The sequence below is a fragment of the Dendropsophus ebraccatus genome, chromosome 10 (genome assembly GCF_027789765.1).
Source record: "Dendropsophus ebraccatus isolate aDenEbr1 chromosome 10, aDenEbr1.pat, whole genome shotgun sequence".
Taxonomy (NCBI): domain Eukaryota; kingdom Metazoa; phylum Chordata; class Amphibia; order Anura; family Hylidae; genus Dendropsophus; species Dendropsophus ebraccatus.
In genome coordinates, this window is record NC_091463.1 from 4,667,027 (window position 1) to 4,686,900 (window position 19,874).

At 47.2% G+C, this 19,874-nt stretch overlaps 1 protein-coding gene across 8 annotated transcripts in view; it reads right to left on the reverse strand.

The window, feature by feature from the left end:
• Positions 1 to 4,099: 4,099 nt before the first annotated feature.
• The window catches only part of RXRA (retinoid X receptor alpha), a 193,611-nt gene continuing 177,836 nt past the window's right edge, over positions 4,100 to 19,874 (reverse strand). For 7 of the 8 annotated variants that reach the window (XM_069943181.1, XM_069943178.1, XM_069943177.1 and 4 more), the window contains 6 exons: positions 18,340 to 18,509; positions 16,873 to 17,002; positions 15,030 to 15,162; positions 13,618 to 13,709; positions 13,241 to 13,346; positions 4,100 to 10,041 (listed from right to left, as the gene is read on the reverse strand). In XM_069943181.1, coding sequence (XP_069799282.1) covers positions 9,894 to 10,041; positions 13,241 to 13,346; positions 13,618 to 13,709; positions 15,030 to 15,162; positions 16,873 to 17,002; positions 18,340 to 18,509 — 779 coding nt within the window. In that variant the 3' untranslated portion in view covers positions 4,100 to 9,893. The remainder of the gene's footprint in view (positions 10,042 to 13,240; positions 13,347 to 13,617; positions 13,710 to 15,029; positions 15,163 to 16,872; positions 17,003 to 18,339; positions 18,510 to 19,874) is intronic. The other variant, XR_011358654.1, reaches the window with a different exon arrangement.

Sequence of the window (19,874 nt, forward strand, 5' to 3'; positions counted from 1 at the left end):
ATGGACAATTATAGTTATTGTATAAGTTCTGGGGTATAGGATAGGTTGGGTGGGGTGATGGGGGGGGGGGTTCCCTGGATGAGTACTTGGAGTTCTGGCATGGGTCACTGAGGGACAAGAACTGAACTCATGGACCCAGACTCATGTCCAGATTTGGGGTGTGGGAAGTGGGGCTTATAGTTAGGGTTATGTGTGATATGGTTGCTGTAATGTTATGATTTGCATTATTATTTTATTATGATTTGCATTATTATTATACAAGTTGCGTTATCAGTATTTGTGTCTTATAAGGTAGCCGGACCTCGTATTCTTAAGTTGGTATTGGATATTTTCATAACTGTTAAAATTGTATAGAGTGCGTGTGCGTGTTGTTGGATGTGAGTTATGAATCTGGAAGTGGGAGGCTTGGTGGGTGAATTATGCTGGGATTATGTTACGTTAGAGCCGAGAACGGCTCAGAGCATGTTGTAGATTCTTGGTTTGGTCTAGACAGAGTGTCTTTACTATATTATTTCTGTGTGCTGTGGGGTGTGAGTGTGGGGTAGGTAGTAGTGGTGGTGGGGGTAGTAATAGTAGTAGTAAGGGTAAGTTGGGGGGGGGGGGGTAGTGTTTTATTATGAAGCTGGACTGGCCGGGTAAGGCAGGTGTGAGGGATGATTTCCTTATAGAAAATATGATTATTTCAGAATTTATTGATCTGTTGTTTTTGTTAAAAGCAGAAAGCTTTGTGTTTGTTTTTGTTCTGGCTGATGGAGCCGCGTTTATGTTTATGTAGTTATACTTGTTAAGAAAGAATTGCAGGATGTAACTCAGGATCAGTAATGTAATGGATGTACTAGAGATGATTATGCCCGAGTCCCATTGTTCAGCATTCTTAATACTGGTGGCTGCAGAAGTCAGATGCAGTCCTAAAGTTGCCTGGAAAACATGGATACAGCCATAGGTCGTATCCATGTTTTCCCAGACTCCCCAGGGCGGCATCCAACTTCTTCAGTAGAGTTGATCGAACCTCGGAAAATCCTAGGTTCGATTACCTAGGCTGAACCCTGGAATTCCAGGCGGTCCCCAGGCAGTCTCTTCCTCCCGCACGGACCGTGAAGACATCAGCAATCTAATGTGGAAGGTTTTCCAAAGTTCAATCAACTCTATTCTTCAGCCACCGGTAATAAGAATGCTGAACAATGGGACTCGGGCACAATCATCTCTAGTGCGGTGTCATCAGGCCCCCTCTGCTGGTGATAGCTGGGAATCGCTGATCTCTAGTTTTCTGCTAATACTGTGGAGTAAATGTCAGGATTTCGACTTCTCTGGATTTCCCATGTAATGTGTTACATCCCCTCCATATACTCCTCTAACCATAAAGAGTGGAGGCCTTTACTGTGGTGCCATGATGGGCCTTGTCCCATTGACTTCAATGATCCCTTAGTCTCATCCACCAGCTATATCAGCCTGTATGTGGTGCCATGCTGCTGGTTACACAATACATCATGTCTGCTGTGTCCAGTATATGACGTTCTATGACAGAGCACCCACCATTCCTCTACTCGCTTTCCCCAGGGAATTCATCATTGTGCTTTATTGGGTCTTTGCCCTTGCAGCAGCTGGGATGAGAGGGTTGACGTGCTCGTACAGGCCTCATCCCCTGCAGCTGTGGCCCTGCAATATATACACGGGGCAGGGAAAAGCTTAAATTAATGAAAACTTTCCAGGAAAATCCGCCCTCTACTTGAAAGGCGACACGTTTCATCCGCTGGATCCCCCCCTCCTTCTCCATTACACCCGATCCATCATCATATATTAAACTCTTCACCCCGGCAAATGTATGCAGAGGCATAGCTGAGGTTTCTGAGCGACTGTACATGTTCAGCAAATCCCACTCCGACTAAACAATGTCTTATTAACCCAGCGAGTGCTGGAGCCCCTTGAGACTCCTCATTGTTGAATTTCGTCCTGAAGATCCAGTCCTTGTACAGCACATGTATATACAGGTTATTGTGGTGGTCTCCAGCCTGGGGCTAGGCTACAGCTCCCAGCATGCCCGGACAGCCAGTGACTTTAATTCTGCAATGACTGGAAACCATCGCCCTAAGGAGTCTGAGCAAGGCCCCTGACTATTGTATATTATTACAGGAGGAATGGTTGGCCCCTATGAGATCCCTACATTTATCTGAAAGAGGAGTAATGCTTTAAGGGATTGTTCACAGGAAAAAATGGTGCCAGGGATATGTAACTTACTTTTATTAAAAGAAATCTCCAGTCTTCCTGTACTTATCAGCTGATGTATGTCCTGCAGGAAGTGGTGTATTCTATCCAGTCTGACACAGTGCTCTCTGCTGCCACCTCTGTCCGTGTCAGGAACTGTCCAGAGCAGGAGAGGTTGTCTATGGGGATTTGCTGCTGCTCTGGACAGTTCCTGACATGGACAGAGGTGGCAGCAGAGAGCACTGTGTCAGAATGGAGAGAATACACCACTTCCTGCAGAGTGGACTGGAGAGTTTTTAATATAAGTAAATTACAAATTTCTGGCACCAGTGTGCCACAAGAACACCGTAGACTATGTATATCATGCTGGGAAGGGATCCTGTATACAATAAATACTTCTATATGGGTGACACAGCCGGTCAGCTCTAGTTTCTTAGGCTCTGGACACATTTACTATTGCTGGTGTGTCGGAATCTGGTGCAGAGTGATGACAATGCCCTGTGTGGTATGGATTGGGCATAATGTTTCCATAACCTTGCCCCAGTGTCGTCATTGGCTGGATGAGTACAGTGACAGCACATGGCGACACCACGTCTGTCTATTCAACTCATCTTCCTTTGCAAAATGAGATTGTAGAGCTATTGCGGCTTAATACTGTACCAGTACTGTCCATATATACCCATACACCATTGCTTCCTCCGATTGCCAGACATGAGTTTCGTAGTTTTAGTTTGTAGTTATCGGGTACTATGTGCAGTAGTGGAGACATTCAGCTGCTGTTCCAGCTGGTGTCCTGTGGGTGGCAGCAGAGCTCCACCTCTATAGAATGAAGCCAAGGCCTGGATAGAATCAGTGGACTGGGTGTGGATGCAGATCATTTGTGTGCAGGATTATAAGCTGTGTATTCTTTGTTATAAGGTAGAGAGGGACTGAAGCTTTACAGATTGGTCTGATTCCATTGTGTATTATACTTTGTATACTCAGAATCATCACTTATTCTGTTTTTCATTTATATACTAAGGACTCAGATCATATGCGCTCAACTTCTCACTCTTACCTACATATCACTGACAGCTGCAGACATGTAGTATGGCCACAGATTAGGAAACTGTTCTATAAATTGTGAACTGAACCATGTAGAATATCATACCCTAATGGCTAAAAGTGGGGATGTCTTCTGCTGAATCTTGGGGGGTTCATTACTGTATCGGGGCTCAGAGGAGGATGGTCTGCCTTAATCTTACAGTGCCCTTTTCTGCCACATTCTATTATAGTAGTTCAACAACCCAAAAAAATTCTTAAAATAAAACTAGTGCCAGAGATTTGTAATTTACTTCTTTTAAAAAAAATCTCGTGTCTTCCAGTACTTGTCAGTTGCTGTATGTCTTGCAGGAAGTGGTAATATTTCCAGTCTGGAGAGCAGGAGAGGTTTTCTATGGGGATTTGCTGCTGCTCTGGACAGTTCCTGACATGGACAGAGGTGGCAGCAGAGAGCACTGTGTCAGACTGGAGAGAATACACGACTTCCTGCAGGACATACAGCAGCTGATAAGTACTGGAAGACTGGTGATTTTGTAATAGAATGAAATAACAAATATAAGTTTCTGTATAAGTTTCTGACACCAGTTGATTTGAAATACATTTTTTTGTAAACTACTTTTTTTAATGAATTTCCCCCCGCCATTGGTGTTGATGACTCTGTGATTATTGCTTTGACTGTCATATTGTGTCCAATGAGAGCATTATAGTGGTGTGATGCTTCCCTCTCTGTCCTAGTAAATTCAACCCCTCATAACTGGGGGTCTCTCTAGTTATGGGATGGTGGGGCATTCTCTGTCTGTCCATTGCTTTGTGTATCGGAGTGTATGTAAAAGAAAAAAGGACGCGGACACAGCACAACTTTCAACTTGTATTTATAAACGCTCATTTGTTACAATTCTAATACCAGTATTTATCAAGAAAATAGTCGGATTTTCCAATGCTTTTCATTTTGACGTTAAAAACGTGTGCAGAAGTGATTCACAGTAAGACTGAGCTGAGCAGAAAGGCAATAATCACATGAACACAGCGTACTGATAGGGTGGTGGGGACGGCTGCCCACGATACATAGCAAGATTATAACCAGCGACAACCAGAGAGCTCCAGGGGGCTGGACGCAGCTGTCCGCCAAATGAAATTTCAGCACAAAACAAGAAGGTGTCGAGAACCAGTCAAGGCTAAAGACGGTGTCCAATGTCGAGGTTATGGTAGGGCTGAAAACCTGGGGCACAGAAAGTTTTCCTTCTTGTTTTAGCAGTGGAATAAATTCTTATAGGTAAAAATGGCACCCATCCTCATTTGTAACAAGATGGTGATGTATATAAGGGGTAATGGAAGCAAGAACCTTAAAGAGAACCCGGCTAAAAATTCATACATCTACAATGGTTTTCATCTTCTTAACACAGTATGGTGGGCAAGGCTTTTCCTCCCTGCTCTGTTTCTTTCTACACTTGTACAAAATCCATTTAATTCTCCCATAGCAACTGCCTTGTATGTGATTTCCTCCCTAGCTAAAGGCTGTGTGAGCTGCCCTCCATGTATGTGATTTCCTCCCTATCTACAGCCTGTGTGAGCTGCCCTCCATGTATGCTCTCCTCGCTATCTACAGGCTGTGTGAGCTGTCCTCCATGTATGTGATTTCCTCCCTATCTACAGCCTGTGTGAGCTGCCCTCCATGTATGTGATTTCCTCCCTATCTACAGCCTGTGTGTGCTGCCCTCCATGTATGCTCTCCTCCCTAATTACAGGCTGTGTGAGCTGCCCTCCATGTATGCTCTCCTCCCTATCTACAGCCTGTGTGAGCTGCCCTCCATGTATGCTCTCCTCCCTATCTACATCCTGTGTGAGCTGCCCTCCATGTATGCTCTCCTCCCTATCTACAGCCTGTGTGAGCTGCCCTCCATGTATGCTCTCCTCCCTATCTACAGCCTGTGTGAGCTGCCCTCCATGTATGCTCTCCTTTCTCTCAATACTTTGGGTTGGTGTTACTTCATCTCTGCTGCTGTTTCTATCTGTCAGATTTATCATTCTCTGAAAAGACACTAAATGGTAGAAAATATTCACTGTTTACAAAGCGGCTCATTTTAACATTTGGAAAAAATGAATCAGAGACTTTATTACCTGATACACCAAGGTCTGGTACCCAAATCTATAAACTGGATGGGTTCTCTTTAAAGTCTTGGGGATCACTGCCCCTACTACCCCACAGCAGCTTCTCCACCCTATTCTAACCCACCCCTAGAAACATGATGGTATTCTGCTGACATCTAGTGGACAGTTTTGATCATAACAGAAGTACAAGTGGTGACACAAACCTTTTCATCAAATAAAATGTTAGACGCCAGTCAGAGTCTCTTAGAATCTGGAATTCTGCATTGTGTACAGATACAGGTAGAACGCAGGTGCATGTGCCCCAGTCTGGTCCCTGTCCATCCATACAGATGAATGGGATTATCAGTGGTTGCAGGTTTCTCTATATCTCCAGATTAGAGATGAGACTGCAGAAGCGGCTGTACCAGCTCTGTGGCTCCTTGTTACAGCAACCTCTGAGATAGATATATATATATATATATATATATATATATATATATATATATATATATATATCCCTGCACATAGTGACGTAGTGTTGCTTTGCTCCGCGCTCCATTGGATATTCTAGAGCTGCGACACAACCCGACCGCACCAGAATCCAGAACACCTGAAAGTCGATACAAAACTGATACAGAGGGATAAAAGGTCCAGAATACAAAAATAGATCATCTTCTTTTAAACTTTGCTGATACAATAGATTTTTTAATCCTTTCTATATTTTTACTATTTTTTTTTGTTTGTTTTACTTCTGTAATACACAACTTTTTTTTTTTTTTTTTTTAATACATAATATCACAACGACGACACATGAAAACTCTCATTGCTGGTGATCCCCAGAGCGCTCTGTATAGATCCCCCAAGTCCTGCAGCATCTCAAAATCGATGCACTATGGTAGAGCCGGGCGTTCCCACCATCCTGGGCAGCGTTACGTCTCCCTATACCAGCAATGGGGAACCTTGGCACTCCACCTGTTGTAAAACTACAATTCCCATCAAGCCGGAACAACCAGAGATATGGCTTTAGCTGTCCAAGTATGATGGGAGTTGTACACCAGCTGGAGGGTCAAGGTTCACTATCCCTACCCTACACTAACCAGGGAGCGTGTGTATCCGACAGCCATGGACTTTATTGGATTTATGGCCAGGAATTGTCTAATCAATGCATCTGGTATCCACTTATCTTCCCAATTTCTATCCTTTTCTCTAAGAGCCCATACAGATTAGATATGGCCGGCTGTAATGTCTGGTCTCCTTCCCTTTAGCTGTGGATGGGATCAGGCCTTGCCCTCACCTGCCTTCAGTCATTCCTTCTCTTTCAGTGACAGCTGGGTGATAAACACTATGGCGCAGATGGTCGCTGAGGCCAGTTTGCACCAGTCTAAATTTTAAGCTCTTTGATAAATCTCCCCCTATGTCTGTTCCTATAGGAGTCACTGCCCATGTTACTCTACAGACTAGGGAAAACGTTCAATGGAAACTAATAGGACCTGCCAGCTTTGTGTCTAGTCAGTGACTGTGGAAACTGCTGCAATAAGTTGTGTCCTCCATGAATCGTAAATCCACAGCACCTGCTGATAGAAATGTATACAGACCTATAGACTGGTGCATATACAATCTCATACACTGCACATTGTCTGGAGCCATTGTCTTTCCTTCCGTCACAGTGTTCATGTCTCTCCTGACTGCCCTGGATCTCCACTTACTCGTCCACCCCAAAGCAGCACTGAAGGGGTCACTAAAAACTTATCTGTCCAGCGGAAATGTACACAGAGCCTGAAGGCTGAAGTACAGATGACACAACCCGGGTCAGTCCAACAAACTGGTGGTCATTGTCCCTGGAGAGATTAAGGCAAGGATTTCACATGTACAGAGCGGCCTCCAGCTCTATATGGGGGGACGCATCAGTAAGGCACTCAACCTGGAGGACACGGGGGGTGGGAAGAAGAACTCTGCCTTCAGGTTTTGGGTTAATGTCAGGACAATGACCGGATAAGTGTATAGGGCCCTAAGGCTCACACTGCATTTGGGTGGGAATTATACACCCTGAAATACGGGGCAGGGTCACATACTTTACTGTGTATGGTCATGGACGCAGTTAAGCTCCATGCATCGGGGGTATTCGACATTCAGCACGTGCGTGAGTAGCTCTGGATGAATCTCACCTACTGTATTACGGTGCAGGCTGAAAATCTATGTGCCACATTTCACAGTGTGAACGGCAACACATATAACCATTGTGCGGTAGGTAACACAGTACAAAACACGTGAAAGGGTGGGGGACTCCAGGACTGGGGTGATGTTTGCCAGAGTGCTGGGAGGGGGGCTGACGCTTTGTTACTGAACCTAAGGCTCTCAGGGGGGGTCTCAGTTACTGGACTTGGGGCTTTGGGGGCTCTGGTACTGGACCCAGGGCTCTTTGGGGAGGGGAGGCTGGGTTCTCTGTTTCTAGATTCGGGATAGCTCTGGACCTAGGGCCTTTGGGGGGGGGGGGGGTACTCTGTTCCTGGAGCTGGGCCTCTGGGGGTAAAAGGGGCTCTGTTACTGGACCTGAGGAGGAATTACCTATTATGTCATGAGTGCTGGTGTCTGCTGTCTGGACTACATGGAATAGCATCTGCGCCCTAATGCTGCCCGATTCTCCCCTGAATGTTATACATAGATGCTGCCCACAGAGGTAAAGAACGCCCGGCTCTGGGTTGGGGGGCTCCCAAAATTCTCCTTGCTAGTCACTATATTAAAATAAACTGAAGAGGTATAACAACAGCATTAATAGCGCTTGACCAGTTGCAGGTAAGAAAGGGGGAGGGGGAGGGGAGGCTTCACAGAAGCGTGCTTTTGGCGTTGGCTCAGGTTCCGAGTAAACCGCTCTCATGCAGAATAGAAAGCGACGATGAAGAAGAGAGAACAAGTTTCTTTGGAAAATATACATAGACCATTTATGCTTTACAAGAAGAAACAAAGAAAGGCCAGTTCCTCAACTCCGCTGTGCACTGACTGGCCCGGGAACAAAAACTCAACACTGCTGAGGCTCCATCCGTTCTGGAGACCCCCGGGCATGAATGCCTAGAATCAGCTGGGTCCCCCCCTTTATTGACTGGCAGTGTTATTGGCTGGTGGTGTAACAATGACTACGACAACAATGTGCCCTCTAGTTTTCTAAATGTGGCACTACAACCACCAAAGAGCCAAAAGGTTGTCTGCTCCACCTGACTGCAGGGCCGGGACCATTCACTCTTCATCCCTAGTTCACATCTCCATTATAGATTCTTTACTAAACCCTTAAGTTATCCTGTGAGACACCAGGTGATGTGAACCAGTGCCTTGGAGGGTTATACCCTATTCAGAGAAGAAGGGATTCCAATCTACGACCTTCAACTCCAGCAACTAAAAGATAAGCAAGGAGCAGGTGACCCGCGGAGGGAGGACCCAGCATCGGAACCGCAGCACAACGTCATTGTTTTGGTTGTACAAATCTCTGCTGCTTGTGATACATGGACAATTATAATCTCACACTTACATTTTGGGGATAACAAGTTGACGTAAGGACTGGGATTTTCTGCCTCCACCAGCAGTCCCCTTGTGGCCAGAGAGGTAAGTGATGCTCTGCAGCCCCCTCTAGACCCGAAGGAGATGTGAAAATATTGGACAAAATCCCTGAATTCTACCCGTGGTACCCAAAGAGTCCTTGTTTGTTTTTTGTTTGTTTTCTTTGCCGCTCTTTTGATACTGACATTTTATATATATATGTTTTTTTGTTTATTATTTTTATTTTTCTAATAAAGAGGCAGTAAATCCCGGTCTTTGGGCTTCTAAACTTTCTCCAATACATAAAAACAAAAATAATTCATTAATTCTGTAGTGCCTTGTTCCAAAAGAGCCTTAATACAAGCTAACCAATCACCCAAATGGTTCTAAAATAAAACCAAAAACATCAGGCTGTGGAGCTAGCGTACGACTTCCAGCACTTACACCACAGGATAAAAACAGTCCACACATCAAATGCTGAATCCTGACCGAGCGTGAGCGGCTCTGCACCCAGCGTTACCTTGAGATGTTCTGTGTCGATGATTAAGGCCTAATATCAGATATGGGATGGATCCCTTACTATAGCCTGTGGAATACACCGCCAGCCGTGACGCCGATGACCCAAACAATTAAGTCTTCCGCAGTCCTTATGCATCATATGTATTTAAAACCAAAAATAAAAATACATTCACCCTCCAAGATCTGTGCGCATTCTTCTGTGTTTCAGGAAAAAAGTTACCGATAACAGCAACTAAAGCTTCAGCAGCGTCAACCAAGCTAAAAACAAAGAGAGACCTTAAGAGCGAGCCGGGCCCATACGCCTCCCAGACGGCCATCACTTTTTGCTGTTCTAGGTGGGACAGCGTGGTCGTAGCTCTGCTGCTGGACTGAAGGCGCACATGTGACATAGGATGAGGGATCCTGGACGTTTTCTTTAAGCGTGGAGGGACCACAGTGTCTCTTGAGGGCGTCCTATAAGAAGTCTATTGCCCTCAGCACAGGGGGGGGGGGGGGGGCACAGGACCTTGCTTCTCTTAAGTCATTTGATGAGGCGCCTCCAGCATCTCCATTAAGAAGGTGTCGATGGGTGTGTCTCCTATTAACTTGAAGAAGAAAAGGTGTTCCAAGCATTTGAGGCCGATGGAGCGGAGAGCGGGCAGACGCAGCAGAAGCTTTGCAAACCTGTCGGTAAGAAAGTATAAAAATCAGCCACTAAAAGAGCAGACACATTGTATGTTATAAACCATCAGAGATGAATGGTGAAGAATTTATTTAATACCACCCCTCCCCCCCCATCGGTGGCCGCTCTCTGTAGTGTATTGGAGATGGATCCCGGTTACATCTTGGCTGGAGGAACGGGTAAAGCCTTTTCCTGGGCACGACCATGAGAGAAGAGCTGAAGACTCATGAATTGGTAACTCTGCTCTCATGGGATCAGGGCGGATTTTTTTAAATTTTATTCTTTCCTCGTCATCACGCAATCTACGTGGTCAGGGGGGAAAAAATAAACCAAATCCTTTTCTACAGATTGGAAAGAAGCCAAAAAGAGGAGATAATTTCTGCTGAGTTGTTGAGAACAGAAGTCCGAGCGCCAGGAAAAACAAGACTTTCTGAACGGCATCCAGGAAGCGCAACTCTACGATCTAACCTAAACCATATGATGGCCGGGGGAAGGGTCCGACACTGCTGGGCCACAGGACTACTACTTCTGACAGTCTATTGTTTTAGGTGATCATTAGGATTTGTATTCACAAGAGGCAGCACAGGACATGACGGAGGACATTAAGGAGTTCAGCTGGGGAGGGAGCCCCATTCACAGCAGCTTGGGAGGTGAAATGGATGGCGGGCCTATCCTGCTGCTGCATCGCTTCTCCCATACAGCAATCTCTGGTGAAGTGACCTGAGTTGTGGGGGAAGTCGCTGTGTGTCTGACTGTCTGACTCTAAAGCAATGTATGAGGACGCTGGACCAGTATAATGGTTCATCAATCAACCCTATGTGATGCACCCATAGAATAAACATGGCCTAAGTCATGTGACCCCCCCAAGCCTGTGAGAGGGTATATTACAAAGGCCATATAGCAGGTCACATGGGTACTGCACCAGTATGAGTAAGGTAGGAGAGGAGGACTATAGACACACATATATTAATAGTGATTATTATAAATCTGGAATATCCCTTTAAAATCTGAATCTGGGAGGGACCTCAGCAGATTGCCTGGAAATGTGAGAGTGGAACAATGGAAACAGATGCACAAAGAAAACAAACTCATCTGGTGAAGTATGTAAGAAATGTTCTTATCTGCTGTGATCTCCCAGTGCGGGGGAAGGGGGCGCTGTCAAATCTGTACCGCCTGTGACACCGCATCTGGCCTGGCCTGCAACATTGCAACTGAGCCGCCTGTTCCACCATATCTGTGCTGCCTGCACCACCGCATCTGTGCCACCTCCGCCATTGCATCTATCCCACCTGCACCACTGCATCTGTGCCACCTCCGCCATTGCATCTATCCCACCTGCACCACTGCATCTGTGCCACCTCCGCCATTGCATCTATCCCACCTGCACCACTGCATCTGTGCCACCTCCGCCATTGCATCTATCCCACCTGCACCACTGCATCTGTGCCACCTCCGCCATTGCATCTATTCCACCTGCACCACTGCATCTGTGCCACCTCCGCCAAAGCATCTATCCCGCCTGCACCACTGCATCTGTGCCAGTCTGCGCCACTGCATCTGTGCCAGTCTGCGCCACTGCATCTGTGCCACCTCCGCCATTGCATCTATCCCACCTGCACCACTGCATCTGTGCCACCTCCGCCATTGCATCTATCCCACCTGCACCACTGCATCTGTGCCACCTCCGCCATTGCATCTATCCCACCTGCACCACTGCATCTGTGCCACCTCCGCCATTGCATCTATTCCACCTGCACCACTGCATCTGTGCCACCTCCGCCAAAGCATCTATCCCGCCTGCACCACTGCATCTGTGCCAGTCTGCGCCACTGCATCTGTGCCAGTCTGCGCCACTGCATCTGTGCCACCTCCGCCATTGCATCTATCCCGCATGCACCACTGCATCTGTGCCACCTCCGCTATTGCATCTATCCCGCCTGCACCACTGCATCTGTGCCACCTCCGCCATTGCATCTATCCCACCTGCACCACTGCATCTGTGCCACCTCCGCCATTGCATCTATTCCACCTGCACCACTGCATCTGTGCCACCTCCGCCAAAGCATCTATCCCGCCTGCACCACTGCATCTGTGCCAGTCTGCGCCACTGCATCTGTGCCAGTCTGCGCCACTGCATCTGTGCCACCTCCGCCATTGCATCTATCCCGCCTGCACCACTGCATCTGTGCCACCTCCGCCATCACATCTATCCCGCCTGCACCACTGCATCTGTGCCACCTCCGCCATTGCATCTATCCCGCCTGCACCACTGCATCTGTGCCACCTCCGCCATTGCATCTATCCCGCCTGCACCACTGCATCTGTGCCAGCTTGCGCCACTGCATCTATCCCGCCTGCACCACCGGATCTGTGTCAGTCTGCGCCACCGGATCTGTGCAGCCTGCGCCACCGCATCTAGGCTGCTTGCGCCATTGCATCTGTGCCACCTCCGCCATCGCATCTATGCCGCCTGCCCTTCTGCCTCTGTGTCAGCCTGCACCTTTGCATCTGTTCTGTAGGCACTTACTAGGGGCGAGGGCCATGTCCACGAACAAGAAAAAGTTACAAATCAACTCCACAGTTCCCATGCACGGCTATGTGTTTCCATTATTACAGACAGTCCAGTCCTGCAGCCACTCTCCCTTCTAGTCTTGATGACTCAAATGTCAGTAACAGTGGGCAGATAGTGGGGTGGGGTAGAAAGAGGGCGGATGGAGAAAGGAGGGGACAGGGGGGGGGGCAGATGGAGGGCAATGTGACTGCAGGACCAGACTGCACAGAGTTAGCTTGTTACCATAGTGATGCACAGATTTGCACAGGAGCTGCAGACACACAATAGATTTGCACAGGAGTGGTCACACATAATAGATTTCTCATAACAACTGTTGACAAAGTGACTCCATTTTGCATCCAGACTATGAAATAACCTTCTTGCAGACATTGCCAAGGACTTCAGCCTCTTGTTACATAGAATCTCCTTCCACCTTGTATTTCTTCTGCCCTATAACACATCAGCATCCAATGTCTACTCTGCTTTCCTGTTCTATTTTTGCTTGTGACAAGATCTTCACCAGCAGTAAGCGGCACAGGCCAAAAATACTACACCTGGTCAGGATATCCTGCTGTGCATGCTGTGTGCAGCCAAAAATACATAGAGACAAAGGCCAGGCCCCTGATAGAGGAGCCATGGCCGCCACTCACCTCCCCGGCTGCTCTGGGTACTTGTGTTTACAGTAAGCCTCCAGCGATGCATAGACCTTCTCACGTAACGCCTCCACCTCCGAGGGGTTGGAGAGACCCTTAGAGTCTGCACAAAACAAAAGGCACAATAGAGGTCACACAGGCCCACAGGGAGGAGAAAGGTAAAGAATTGTCACTGCTTTCCATAAACACGGATTTCTATGATACCATATGGAGCTGGCAGAGCCCTAGGGTAGCGATCTCCACATTGGCTTCCTCACTGCAGCCCTGGCGCCAGGACAGATGGTGTAAGACCCCTCCTGGCACCACACTTGGTCCTTGTTGGCGCTAGTTCTGCAGCTGGATAGAGTTTTCATAGTTTTGCTGAGTATTTTTACCTGGGTTGAATAAGACAATGGCTCGTAAGCAGCCCAGCTCCGTCTTGTCCATTTGCATGTCCCGCATTTTGGAGACCAGTTCTGTGAGGACCCTGAAAAATAAGAGGAGCAGCCGGGTCACATACAGGATCCAACATGTCTGACACATACGATAGCAACCGATAACAGCCCGTTCTAAGAAATGAAGGATGAGCTGCCATATAAACTTGTGAGCTCATTGTGTCAGACAGAAAGATGAATCTGGGCCTGTGTGTCTATGGAGGGAGCAGCAGAGGCCCCGAAACAGGAAGGTACAAAGAGTAAAATCATCACATCTAGGAGGCGCGAACCTAGGAGGTAACACTCTGTAACGTTGTGTGCCCGTCTGGAGATGCTGATGGCACATTGTGGATCTTATTCAGGCTTTAAAGAGATTGTTCACCCCAAAATTTTTTTTTTAATAAACTGGTTCCAAAAAGTTACAGAGATTTGTAATTTACTTCTATAAAAAAAAAATCTCCAGTCTTCCAGTACTTATCAGCTGCTGTATTTCCTGCAGGAAGTGGTGTGTTCTTTCCAGTCATGAGACCAGGAGAGGATTTCTAGGGGGATTTGCTGCTGCTCTGGACAGTTCCTGACATGGACAGAGGTGTCAGCAGAGAGCACTGTCACACTGGACAGAATACACCACTTCCTGCAGGACATACAGCAGATGATAAATACTGGGAGACGTTGAAATGTTTTAAGAAAAATAAATTACAAATCCCTGGCACTTGCTGGGACCAGTAGATTTGAAAGAAAATTTTTTTGGTGAACAATCCCTTTAAGGCCCTATTACACTATAAGTTTATTGGCCTTACTTGGCCGAAACTAACCCTTTAGGCCGATAATCGTGTAGTGTATGCTGAAAGGTCACGATCAGCGGACATGCACAATCACAAGATCACAATCAAGTCATCAGCGGTCTGTGCAATAGGAGTGGTGGCAGCAGACCGCCGCTGATTTCAATGAGGGACCCCTCCTCTTGCTCCCTGCTCACTATCTGTGCATGTAATAGCACAGGCAGGGAACAAGGGGGAAGCGAGCACTAGGATAAAAGGTCGGCGCTCGCCTCCCCCCCCCATTCTGTCTCATCACTCCTGCACAGAACTGCACTAACACACTGTAACAAACCCTGCAGCCATGTCTGCTCAGCATCAGGATGGGGTGTAACCAATGCATGTTCTCCGTTGTGGCTGTGCTCTCTCTTTATAGAAGACGACGGCCTTTTAAGTAGAAATTATTCAGATTAGATTTCCAGGCGTTTCATGGAGCTCTCACCAGTCAATGGATCATTGGATTTCTGCACAGCTGGACACAAATGTTTTCTTCCTATGTCAAATCCCATTCAAACTATTGAACCCTGAAATCACCGTTACTGAGTAATCTCCTACCGGTCAAAGATGGCGCCGACTCCTGCGCTGTGTGCGCTGTTCCGGTGTACGTGCAGGCCGGTCGCTAAGAGGATTCCATCTTTGACAGCTATTGATCGATGGGAGAAGGAGGCGATGAGGAGTTCATTCCAGCCTGCAAACAGCAGCAAAGATTATATAAGAGAGACAGAAAGCAATGATCCCGAATACTGCGCCTCTGCCGTATGATGGCCAGGCTTAGAAGAACACGCTGCCCCCTTTCACTTTAATGGGGAGGGGTTCTTCACCTAAAATGTTTTTCTTTTAAATCAACAAGTGTCAGAAAGTGCCAGAGATTTGTAATTTAGTTCTATTAAAAAATCTCTAGTCTTTAAGTACTCATCAGCTGCTGTATGTCCTGCAGGGAGTGGTGTATTCGCTCCAGTCTGGAGAGCAGGAGAGGTTTTCTATGTTGATGTGCTATCATTCTGGACAGTTCCTGACATGGACAGAGGTGGCAGCAGAGAGCAGTGTGTCAGACTGGAGAGAATACACCACTTCCTGCAGGACATACAGCAGCTGATAAGTACTGGAAGACTGGAGGTGTTTTAATAGAAGTAAATTACAAAGCTCTGGCACTTGCTAGGATCAATTGATTTGAAAGAAAAAAAAGTGAACTACCCCTTTAATGGAATCGAGCTTTACCAGGGCACTTAACGTGTGGACAGGAGTGACCATGTATGCCCAAAGAGCACCACACCTGGCCACAGGTTGGCTCCGGTATTGCAGCTCAGCCCCATTCACTTACATAGAGTTGATCTGCAAAACAACACAACCTATGGACAGGGGGCAGGTATATAGCTCATAGATGGGAGAAAAATTCACAAAATCCCCGGTAAATCGTCCTGTTCTAGTATAATCTATAAGTGTTTCCTGGAAAGCTGAGTGCCAGCTATAGAAAAGTGACAACCACATCTGTGAAGCAGAAATGTGCTAAAAGCAGTTGTCACTTCCCTTTCATGCCTCTTGGCTTATGACAAATCAATATACAGCAATCCATCCCCTACTGCTATATACTGGAAGGATTCTGGGAAAGCTGGGTGACGGCTCCTGGCTGACAGGAGAGGACGACACAAGGACGTATCTTTCCTGGATGCTTTGGTGACCCGCCATACGTTGTGATGATTTCATTGACAGGTGGATCTCTTGGGAATTCCTCCGGCACGGGATCGATGGATAAGTATTGATCGGTACGACCACTCGGGGTCAGGACAATTGTACAGAGCTCCAGGTGAGTTAGGCTCCACGAGACGCCTCTTCCCAGCCCTTTCTGCTTTTCCAGGCCATAGAAGAAGTGAGTGGCGGGCCCCTGTCCGCTCTGTTCTCCCTGAAGCCGCGTTTCATCTCCTATTAGAAGACGCATGGGTGGATTCAGCCGCACTCTTAGCTGCATGTTGGGCTGTTAATGTTTCATGTGCGGTCAATCCCCAGAGTCTGTTCATGGCTCTCAATAATACATGAAGTCACTGGCTGGGAGGTGATATACAGCAGAGGGCACAGTATACAGGATCCGGGCGTAACACACAGTCGCTCCCGATCCTTTATCCACTATCGTACCAAAACTGACAAAAAATACAATAAATCATAAATCTGTGCGGGAACATGTGACTACTGCGTGTAGTGTCCAGGTCAGAGAGGATATAGTCCCAGACAACTATACTGTGTATATACATATACATGTGCCTGGGCTTCTTACAGCCTCATACAGATGCCATGTGTGATATAGCCTAAAGAGGGGCTCTGCGTCTTCAGATACTATAGTAATAAAGGCTTCAGCCTGATGCGGTGTTGTTAGAGTTCCTCCATGATGACGCCGCACACTCACCTGCTCGCAGCAATATTACTTGGTCGTCCAGCGGCAGTTCTGAAAAGTGCGGGATTCTTTTTGCCCATTCGACCAAAGTGAAGAGCTGCTTGTCTGCTGCTTGGCAAATGTTGGTGACCGGATCGCTGGGCTGGAAATAGAGAGAATCCCTGCTATTAGATCATCCTTATACCTGGCTTAGAGCCCTATTACATGGAGTGATAGTCTGCTGGTTACCCGGCCGATTCAGGCGATTATCGCTCCGTGTAAAAGGGATAACCATCATCGGCTGATCGTCTCTTTTGGTTCCGGCCTAAAATCATCAGGCGAGCTATGGGAATAGCCATATCTGACTGGTGACTGTGTAAAAAAAATACATAAACTCCTATATACCTATCCGTTCCCCTTGATGTTCTGCCAGCTTTGGCCCACTCCTGGCACTGTCCCAGTGATTGGCGCACACACACACACTATATATATACACACACATATATATATATATATATATATATATATACACACACACACACATATATATATATATATACACACACACACATTATATATATATATACGCAGCCCTTGCTGCCAGATTATCGGCCCTCGCTTACAGAATGTCACTGGGCCGTGTAATAGGGCCCTTACTCTTTCCTTTATGGCATGGTGTAGGACCTCCACCCTGTTGTCACAATGGATGTGGATTGGGGGGGCGCTTGTCTACATCACTTTGTGTCGTGTTAGTCAAACACCTGATGATGGTTTCCCAGACCTGCCGAGAACATGAAAACCTCTCCGACACTGGAGTGATGGGACGGAAGCCTCAGAAAGATCTGTAAAACGCTTTTGCTCGTGTGCTAAGCCGCATATCCTGACTGCAGATGCTTTTACTGTCACCTTGTAGAAGTGTTTGTCACAGTCCTGTTAAATTATACAGCATTTCGCCTTTAGCTCAGTCACTGCAATTTCTAAAAATATACAAGCGAGCGTAGTATACGAGCGGCGTGCGCCTCCGCCCCTCCCCCTGCATATGGGCAATAAGCCTAACGTTTAGGGGGACATCAAATATTCTAGTAGTTCTCCTTTATGCAGCGATATTTGTAACTATACTGTGTAGAGGAAGCCGGGTGGCGCTATTACATCTGCACTGACTCTAAGTAGCAGGGGTGGGGAACCTTCGGCCCTCCAGCTGTTGCAAAACTACAATTCCCATCATGCCTGGACAGCCACAGCTTTAGCTATGGGAATTGTAGTTTTGCATCAGCTGGATGGCCATTTCTGTCTTATAGGCTTCAACATCATTATCCTCATGTCTTATTCTCCAGTCACCTCCGGAGTTGTATTCAATATTCAGCTGTCTCTTATATAGGCAATATAGGGTGCAGGCGCAGACTCTCACAATACACCACAGCAGGGCAGCTTCATTACAGACACTAGGATGGAAACACAGGACCCAAGTATCTAACATAACCAACCCCTGATGCTACTTACAGAATTAGGGGCAAGGCCCATGTTGGCCTCAATGTAAGTTTCCGTCTTTGGCTCCACCGCCAGTTCGGCCTCCAGGATTTTCTCCACTGGCATGTCCTCGTTGGCGCTGCTGGTGCACTCTACCTCGTTCTCGTTGCGGTCCTTCCCTCGCTGCCTCTCCTCCTGCACAGCTGCACAACAGAGAAGATGCATGAGGAATGGAGGCACCCGACTTATAAGACTATCAACCTCACCCAATGGTAGCTAACATTACAGAAGAGAGCATGAAAACCCCCACTGCTGTCAGTGCCCTCTAGTGGCAGGTACTGGGTAAGCACCTCTATAATAGTTAGATGCTGAGAATTGTGGTGCTGTATATAATGCAGAGCCGATGGCAGGTCGGTGATCTCAGACCGGCCGGTGAGTTCACTGAGCGGCTTTCTCGCATTATATTCAGGAGGAAGTGTGTCTAATTGCATCTAACATTGTTCTTTGTACCATATGCTGTGAGCGTTGTTGATGTCGAGATGCACGCGAGCCAAAGGCTGTTCACTTCTCGCAACACATGAACCATGAGAAAATCCCAGTGCTGGCCGCCTTTCTGGAGACAATCAGCAAATTCCAGTCCTCCCAATTATTTAATAATACCATTACATTTTTGGAGCTGCGCAGCTTTCTAATGGAGTCTCTTTTTTTTCTGTCTGTTGGGAAATCGGCTGCCAAAGTTCACGGCCTGCTGCTGGGATTGGGAAAACCACCGAGAGCAAACAACTCCAAACACGCCAGGATCCCGGAGCGCCGGTGACTTATGGGAAGAGATTTATCAGCGTCCTCCCTGTCTCTCTGTATAGAGGAGGGACGCCAGGGCTCCAGCGTGACCCATAGGCCGCAGTCACTGCTTACAAATCCAAAGTAAAAGTCATTTTAATTTCACATAAAAAAAAGATTGAGAAAGTTTGAGATATTCTTTGCTTTACTTCCCTGTCTGGATCTAAGGTTACATAAAAGCCGAAATAGGAGCGGCCTCCAAAGAGGTGAAAGCCAAGTCCTCCCTGTACGCTTCTTGCATGACAGCCGCTGATCTGTATGAATCCACCCTCTTGTACAGTCCCTATCAGTCTGTAGGTGACAAGTCAAAGTTCACACTAAGGTTAATTTCTATTAGGATCCATAAAGATGGGATTAGTCATCACAAAGTGCTGGGAACCCCACTTTCCAATCCAGTGTATAACTACCAGCAAAAAGTTATTGAATAACTCCTTACCCCACAGCTATGGATGAAGCCCACCCTGCCCCTCATCACCCAGAGACCACCGCTCCTTACCCCACAGCTATGGATGAGGCCCACCCTGCCTCTCATCACCCAGAGACCACCGCTCCTTACCCCACAGCTATGGATGAGGCCCACCCTGCCTCTCATCACCCAGAGACCACCGCTCCTTACCCCACAGCTATGGATGAGGCCCCCCCCCTGCCCCTCATCACCCAGAGACCACCGCTCCTTACCCCAAAGCTATGGATGAGGCCCACCCTGCCTCTCATCACCCAGAGACCAC